The 8,735-nt window shown below is 37.4% G+C and overlaps 1 protein-coding gene across 1 annotated transcript; it reads right to left on the reverse strand.

Annotated features, from left to right (window-relative positions):
- Positions 1–899: 899 nt before the first annotated feature.
- Positions 900–7,208, reverse strand: LOC144960309 (uncharacterized). Its single transcript, XM_078893404.1, has 3 exons — positions 7,115–7,208; positions 4,884–5,077; positions 900–1,478 (listed from the first exon to the last, which is right to left on the reverse strand). Exons 1-3 carry the CDS (start codon positions 7,161–7,163, stop codon positions 900–902), a joined length of 822 nt encoding a protein of 273 aa, XP_078749530.1. The 5' UTR covers positions 7,164–7,208.
- Positions 7,209–8,735: the final 1,527 nt, after the last annotated feature.

Below are 8,735 nucleotides of genomic sequence, written 5' to 3' on the forward strand. Positions count from 1 at the left end.
AGAAGAAGAAGAAGAAGAAGAAGAAGAAGAAGAAGAAGAAGAAGAAGAAGAAGAAGAAGAAGAGAAGTAGAAGTAAAATATCAGATTTCTGATAATTTTAATATGAAATTCTCATTCCGTCATCTGGTTCACCCTGACACGATACCGTTTTGAGGAGATGGGACACATCGGTTCCTTGGTTAACTTATATAAATATATATATATATATTATATATATATATATATATATATATATATATATTATATATATTAATATATATATATATATATAAAATCACAACACACAGAGATACCACCCGTACCACCCACTCCTTGAAACAATATAATATAGGCAACCGAGATTTTTCATGAGAGCCACAATTGACACTTAGACTTGTCTTTTGGCGTCATTTATAGATTAGTCCACCGCCTAGTGAGTTGTCGTTAGTAGATCCCAAGGAAACCACTGATACCATTGGTTGAACTATTGAATAGAACCCGTGATAGTTAATCTAGCCTGGGTTCGAATCCCACTCTGAGCGGCACATAGTTGAGTCATTGGAAAAGGCTTTTTACTCACATTCTATCACCGTACTTATGTTGCAAAATGAGTTACCCGGCCGTAAACAGCTTTGTCTCGGAAAAAATTGCAATATCGCCAAACAACGTCATGCCCCGTCCTACATGTTAAGCGTTGCTATTGGCTAGCGACCCCTTCTAAAGCGCTTTGAGCACGTTTAGTGGATATTGCGCGATATAAAAGTACAAACTTTTTTAAAAGTACTTTGACTTGATGGTTTGGTCAGTGTCAGACTATAAGTTTACGAAGGCTACGATCACATACCGGTGTAATGACAAAAGGAGTCGAATTTCTGTTACAGTAAAAATTTATTATATTATAAAAAGCTCGGGGTGACTTTTCACCCAGTCTGTGTGATACCCATACTGTTGAGATTGTTAGGGTTGAAGAGCTGACCAGGTTGGCCCGTCTGGGAATTCCCGTTAGACATGCCATTGACAGCGTTCGGGTTAAAGTTCGAACCTGACTGGCCTGATCCAAATCCGTTAAAAGAACCGGGGTTGAAGTTGCCCCCGGTTTGACTCGGAGCTTTCCCTGGAGAAAATGAACCTGTTTGACTTATTCCATTTGCCTGACCATTCCCGGTGACGCTTCCTCCTCCTGTTTGTTGAGTTTTACCTGAAGTACTTCCTGTTTGGGAGATACCCGCGTTTGGGTTAAAGTTACCCAGATTCGCGTTGAGATTGTTAGGGTTAAAGGAAGCAGTTCCAGTTCCACTTCCGCTTCCGCCTGTTTGAGAAATAGTTCCAGTTCCGCCATTGTTGTTGTTGTTGTTGTTGTTGTTGTTGTTTTGGCGAGCCAATTGAGAACTCGGGTTGAGGAAGCTGAAAGTCTGTGAGTTGTACGTGTCTGGGTCAAATGTGCCACTTCCGGTGCTGCTGGAACCCATTTGAAACTGGGACGGGTTCATGGAGTTGCTCTGTGAAAGAATAAGGAATAAAATGCGGCTATGTGGTTTTGTGATATGACACTCTACTCTTTCGGATCGGAAGGTCCTGGGTTCGAGGCTCGCTGGGCGCATAGTTGAGTCCTTGGAAAAGGCTCTTTACTCACATTCTCTCACCGTCCTTACGTGTAAAATGAGTACCTCGCCGCTAACAGCGTTGTCTCTATCAGAAAAAAAAATTATAATATCACCTGACAGAGTAGTCATGTCCCGTCCCACACGTTATGTGTTGCTGTTGCCCAGGGAGCCCTTGTAAAGCGCTTTGAGCACGCTTAGTGGATATTGCGCTATATAAAAGCTCAATTTTTAAAGTAAATAAGTGACCCATTGCCTCTACTCGGTATTATCTAGAAACGAACCAGATGTGGAAAATAGTCCACTCTAAAGTTAAGATAATTAAGATATGAATGAAGTCTTGAATATTCGTGCTACACAAATAAAACGTATAAATTCAACCAAACTCTGATATATTCGGGTATAAATGCAATTTTCAGCAACTAAATCATTGCGACATAATAAAGATTTGAGGGATGGGACACATATTATGTGACCTACCGCCTCTAAACAGTATTATGTCGGAATACTATAGATGGTGAAAATTGAATCCACGGCCATTATAATGTTAAATGGAAAATATGACCAAAAAGCTGGTAATCTACTTAAACTCTGGCCCGAGCACTCCCTGAGGACAGGAACAAGGGCACTTCTAAGAAACGTTTCACACAAAGGGCCAGACTAGATGTGCGCAAGCATAGTTTCAGTGTTAGAGTGGTTCAAGTGTGGAACAGTCTACCAGAGAAAGTTGTCAGAGCTGATTCACTTAACTCATTCAAGAACAGACTGGATAGCTATTGGAAAAACCAAGAAATCTTCTATGATTACAAGGCTAGCATCACATTCTGTCTTCACGATAATCTGCAACCGGAAGAAACAAAGATGACACCTGAGTCCAGCGAAGAGGATCATTGAGAACCTGTGCTGGAAATCATCTCTAAGTATCTCTAAGTAAGTAATGAAACCCTGGCTAGGGTTATTTGTTGAAAAGAGGGGAATGGATAAATATTATCTCAAAGTTATAACAACTAACATCTCACATTTCTGGTTACAGTCACATTTACTGGGCATCTAATTCATTCCGATTGAATACCGTTTTGAGGCGATGAGTCACATATATTATGATTTCAAGGTGTCTCAAAATGTACCAAATCAATTTTTAATATTGAAATATTATATATTATAATATTATATGTTAAAGAAGCAGAGAAGTGATAAGACATGGAACGAGATTTTTAAAAAAAGCAAGCTCAGGATAGAGAAGGATGGAAACTTTGTCTGTGGCCTATACCCTGACCCAGGGTGAAAAAGGCAATGATGATGATGATGATGAATAAACAAACGGCTTTGTGATCTTGTGGTATCACTCCTGCTTTCAAACATTTAGTTTCATGGTCCAAGTCCGAGTCACGCTATGTGTGTATGTGTGTGTGTGTGTGTCTGTGTGTGTGTGTGTGTGTGTGTGTGGAGCAAAGTTGAGTATTTGGAGAAAGTGTAAAATTAACATCAAGAGATGGTCATCGAATATAGGATGACATTTCTGCCGCAAAAAAAAGGAAAACATTATAAAATCTGGCCATAAAACTTGTCCTTCAAATATTATGATCGATTAAAATGACGTTCATCTCGTCAGAAACTCTCAAATCTGGGACTTCATTGATCAATTAATATGGCCCTCAACTTATGAAAACTATCAAACTTGGGACATCCTTGAAAAAGTCCGGCTATGTGGTCTTGTGGTATGACACTCGCTTTCGGATCGGAAGGTCCTGGGTTCGAGCCTTGCGCTGGCGCATAGTTGAGTTCTTGGAAAAGGCTCTTTACTCACATTCTCTCACCGTACTCAGGTGTAAATGAATACCTGGCCGTTAACAGCGATGTCTTTGTCCGAAAAATTGTAATATCGCCTAACAGGAGGCATGTCCCGTCCTACATTTTAAATGTTGCTAAGAAACCAGGGATCCCTTGTAAAGCGCTTTGAGCACATTTAGTGGATATTGCATTATATAAAGCTCAATTTAAAAAAAAAATGTTTGAGAGTTTTTGACAATATGAGGGTTATTTTAATAAGTCGTTACTTGAGAGAAGAGTTTTCTGGCCAATTTTTTTTTTAATGTGTGGGTTTTTATTTCAGAGCAGGCAGATATAAAGTGAATACTAATCTGCTTTCAAATAGTAACAAAATTAAATTCTTTACACGCAACTTTTCTGCCTTAATTTCGTCAGTCATTTCAAAAAAAATAGGAAAAAAAATCAAAACAAAACAAAACAAAAATAACAATAAACAATAGGTAATATTTTATGTAAAATTCAGGCCGACTGGAGAAAAGACCATTTGTAAGTCAAGTTAGGAAAATTGTTGTTAGGTGATTGTGTGGTTGGGTGTGTTAGAACTGGTGGAAAGTACTTTGTGATGTATTGAGTTCCTATCCAAAGAGTAGCAAGCTTTTGCTAATGTCCGACGTGTCCATATATGCAGGTCTACCATCCGAACGCAATTATGGGCCTATTTTAGATTGTTGCAATGGGAAATATTTTGTATTATTTTTTGAGATTTCCATTTAACAATGAGCCCATAATGAATTGGGTTATCAGACCTGAAAATAAGTGCACGTCGCTACCGTCCCTTTAACACTACAAAAAAAAAAAAAAAAACAAGTAAAATTCAGCTCTATGAACCCAAAAGCTCTGAAGAACTACTACTCATATATCATTATAAATCCTTCACTGTCAACAGTCAGGTACTCCTTCACATGCTCGTCAAGTGGAGTAATGTATTTATTACGTTTGTACGGCTATGTGGTCTAGTGGTATGACACTCGCTTTTGGATCGGAAGGTCCTGGGTTCGAGCCTCGCTTGGCGCATAGTTGAGTCCTTGGAAAAGGCTATTAACTCACATTCTCTCACCGTACTCAGGTGTAAAATGAGTACCTGGCCGTTAACAGCGTTGTCTCTGTCAGAAAATTATTGTAATATCGCCTAACACGCGTAATGTCCCGTCTTACATATTAAGTGTTGCTGTTGGCCAGGGACCCCTTGTAAAGCGCTTTAACTCTCTCCTTACCAGCTTTTTTTAAAATTCCCCCCGAAAATTCACACCCAAGCAGCAAAAAAAAATTGACTTTTCTTACTCAAACAAAAAAGTAAAAAGTGAGCTCTACAACAGCGTGTTTGGTATTTATAGCTGTAATCAAAGAATTTCTTTAAATTTCGTGATGTACAAGAAAAATCAGAATGAGAAAATTGTCGGTTTCGCACGTTTAGTGGATACTGCGCTATATAAAAATAGCTCAAAAGCTAAATTTTTATGTGGATACTGTTACCTGGAGTTGGTTGGCACTAGTGGCGTTGTATCCAGAACTTGCATATTTCCCTGGATTGAATGTGGCCGCCTGGAGCTGGTTGGGGTTAAAACTTTGGGCCTTGTAGTTGCTTGGATTGAAGCTCTGGGCAGGATTGGCGTTTGGGTCGAATGCCTGTCGCTTGTGGATCGGAGACTGATGGTTGTTGAGGGGGTCTGACACAGTGGTGGAGGGTGGGTTGATAGAATAGATGTTTTTTTTAAAAAACTAGACCCAGTTCATTTTAAAATTCAAGCTCGCGCATTTTAACCTGTAGTTTTGAAACATGTGTTTTTTGGGGGTTTTATTTATGAAAGTTTGAATCGTTATAGTACCTATCGCTCTCTCTCTCTCTCTCTCTCTCTCTCTCTCTCTCTCTCTCTCTCTCTCTCTATTTCTATTATTATTATATATTTATATATATATATATATATATATATATATATATATGTATATAGGCTATATATATTTACAAGTTTATTTATTTATTAAATTTTTATGTTGAAACTTGGCAACACAGCACTAATTCCAAAAAAGGTTATGAATCAATTGTTTTAGACAAATAATTAATTCACAAAAAGGTAAGCATATTTACACCATATAAAGTACTCTGGGGAACTCAGACATTCTTTGTTAAGAATCTAAGGACCGTTACATGACAGTACCCATTAAACACAACATAATGTCGTATTACAGCACACAATGACACTCTTTCAAAACGTGATAAATAGTAATGTGAAATTGAATGTAAGCTTCAATTTAATTACAAAAACAGATCAAATGGAACGTTTCGGGTTTCCCCTTTATCAACAAAACAGGATGAATGAAACATCATAGATGAATTAGATAATGTGGTAGTGGCGTAGTTAAGATTCATCCACTACCACATTATCTCATTCATATGTGGTGTTTCATTCATCCTGTTTTGTTGATAAAGGGGAAACCCGAAACGTTCCATTTGATCTGTTTTTATAATCAAATTGAAGCTTACATTCAATTTCACATTATTATTTATTTCTTCATGCTTTGAGCAGCAACATTTACATTTTCAAAACGTGATAAAGATAGTATCTGGATGTCTTAATAACAAAGTTTCACACTCATAATCTTCAAATTTCAAAATATTCAGTAGCGCATTGTCTTTCTTTGAATCGTTAAAAGCAATGAATTTTAAAATAATCCTGCATCAATTTTTTTCTTATTTATCTTTATACTTCAGAATCAAATGTAGTTCGATCCACAAACTTGAGGTTTATACGTAGTAGTAGTAGTAGTAGTAGTAATAGTAGTAGTAGTAGTAGTAGTAGTAGTAGTAGTAGTAGTAGTAAGTAGTAGTAGTAGTAGTAGTAGTAGTAGTAGTAGTAGTAGTAGGTGGTGGTGGTAGTAGTAGTAGTAGTAGTATTAGTAGTAGTAGTAGTAGTAGTAGTAGTAGTAGTAGAAGTAGTAGTAGTAGTAGTAGTAGAAGAAGAAGAAGAAGAGAGAAGAAGAAGAAGAAGAAGAAGAAGAAGACGAAGGAGCAGGAGGAGGAGGAGGAGGAGGAGGAGGAGGGGAGGAGGAGAAGAAGAAGGAGAAGAAGAAGAAGAAAAAGAAAGGGAAGAAGAAGAAGAAGAAGAAGAAGAAGAAGAAGAAGAAGAAGAAGAAGAAGAAGAAGAAGAAGAAGAAATAATATTGTCCATTATAACATATTTAAGCCCATAATTCCGTTCGGTTAACAGACCTGCAAGTGTGTGCACGTAGGTCGGAATGAAAAATTGTCGTAAAACCTATCAAGCATCGTGTCTTGTCTTACAGGTTTGGTGTTTTATTGGCTTGGAGCCCCTTTTAAGACGCTTTGAACACATTAAGTGGATATTACGCTTTTGTGCGGCTATGTGGTCTAGTGGTATGACACTCGCTTTCGGATCGGAAGGTCCTGGGTTCGAGCCTCGCTCAGCGCATAGTTGAGTCCTTAGAAAATGCTATTTACTCACATTCATTCTCTCACCATACTCAGGTGTAAAATGAGTACCAGGCCGTTAACAGCGTTGTCTATCCGAAAAATTGTAATATCGCCTAACAGACGTCATGTCCCGTCCTACATGTTAATAATAAATGTTGCTGTTGACCAGGGACCCCTTATAAAGCGCTTTGAGCAAATTAAGTGGATATTGCGCTATATAAAAGCTCAATCTTTTAACAAAAATTTACGCTTTTAAATGTGACGTCATACTCACGAGTGTGTAGATGCTCCACACAAATAAGGAATATAAAAATGTAAAACATCGTGTAGAATTTAAATATCCAACAGAAACAATCCGGAGCAAATGTTGATAACTTCATGTCCCGACACAAGAATGTCTGTCAACACATATCCACTAAGGGTGTGTAGTAGCATCAACGCTACAACGCGTATGCATACACACGGTTTTGTGTGTCATGAGGAATTCGGATTGTGATAAGAACTAATAAATTTGATGTTAGATGTTACCAAGACATGAAATGGCCATCAACCATCAACTTTGATGCTGGTATGGAAATGGGGTCAAGGGTGAAACGGAGGACAAAGATTATCAACAATCTTCTTCGAAATATTTACTTATTTAGAAAAGATAAATAATGATATGCAGATTTATGCAGTTAACCAGTTAATTGCTGTACTCTGGAAAGACCCGTCTTTTAAAAATTGGCCAGAAATTCGTCCTTCAAATGTCGATCAATTCAAATTACCTTCAGCTTGGCAAAAACTCTCAAACCTGGGACATCTGACTTAAGTCAATGACTTGAGAAAATCGGATTTTATGTGAGCTGACTAAGCAAGTCCCAGACAAAAATCACGGCACCTTCGGACTAAGTTTGGCCAAGTTTTAGTCATTTGCTGAGGCCGGACTTCGAGCTTAGTCTAAGACTAGTTACTGGGATACATCATAGCGTCGACAAGATAGCAGCTATTTTTTAGATTGAGAGCTTCGACTCAGAAAGAAAATACGTCAGTTACGAATGACAGAGGCAAAAGTGTCCTGTTCGTATTGGCACTGGCTTTTTAGAAATGGAAGATAAGGTGCAGATCGTCGAAACTACACATTTTTGTGAGTAAAAACTAAACAAAACCCGAATCTAATTTCGAGTTGCGAGTGAACGGAGACTTACTCGAAGGTGAAGGGTTCACTTCAAAGAACAACCAAAAAAAAAATACAAAAAAAAAAAAAAACGATTAGAAAGTATTGTGAAGACAAAAGTTATACTGGCATTGTAGCTGACTGAAATAATGTGATTCATCAGAACACACTTTCTGTTTTGTTTATTTGTTTGTTTGTCTTTGGTTCAATTTGTTTGAGTTTCAAAGAAACTTTCATTGGCCTAAATATAGAATTGGCAGTCGACCATGGACATCATTGTAGTCTGATCAGCGACAGTCATTATCACGTGATTTGATTCATAATGGCAAAAGTAAGTTCAAATATGAAACGGAACGAAATATTATCTATAGAGCAGTATAATTAGGTGCCCCAAACGTAAACAATAACAAGTTGCTAGTGATTTTCGTTAGGGGCCGGAAAAATTTACGCACAATATAGGTCTCCCAATTTTGTAGTTTGAGTTGTAGGCAATACACTTTCAGTATTGAAAATATGTTTACATAAAATCTAACAGTTGCAGAAATAATAATATAAGACTAAATTATTCTGAAAATCAGGCTCCGAATAATTCTCGTTTTGTTCACACCAGCGCAATAATTTGCTCTGGTCTAAAAATAGATAGACTGTAACTTTTGATAAATTTTACCTTTTGTTCCATAAAATATCCATATCTAGACATTATTTGATGCATGATCGAGTATTTATGAATATGTGTTTC

Source organism: Berghia stephanieae, chromosome 1, assembly GCF_034508935.2.
Source record: "Berghia stephanieae isolate SIO BIC M18660-M18661 chromosome 1, UCSD_Bste_1.3, whole genome shotgun sequence".
Lineage (NCBI taxonomy): Eukaryota > Metazoa > Mollusca > Gastropoda > Nudibranchia > Aeolidiidae > Berghia > Berghia stephanieae.

What these genes read in the sequence shown, in the direction of transcription:
- LOC144960309 (XM_078893404.1), bottom strand. Translation starts at nt 7,163, where the DNA reads ATGTTTTACATTTTTATATTCCTTATTTGTGTGGAGCATCTACACACT. An exon ending in TGTGGAGCATCTACACACTC is followed by an intron (nt 5,078 to 7,114) that starts GTGAGTATGACG and finishes CCACTGTGTCAG; the next exon opens with ACCCCCTCAACAACCATCAG. An exon ending in CTAGTGCCAACCAACTCCAG is followed by an intron (nt 1,479 to 4,883) that starts GTAACAGTATCC and finishes ATTCTTTCACAG; the next exon opens with AGCAACTCCATGAACCCGTC.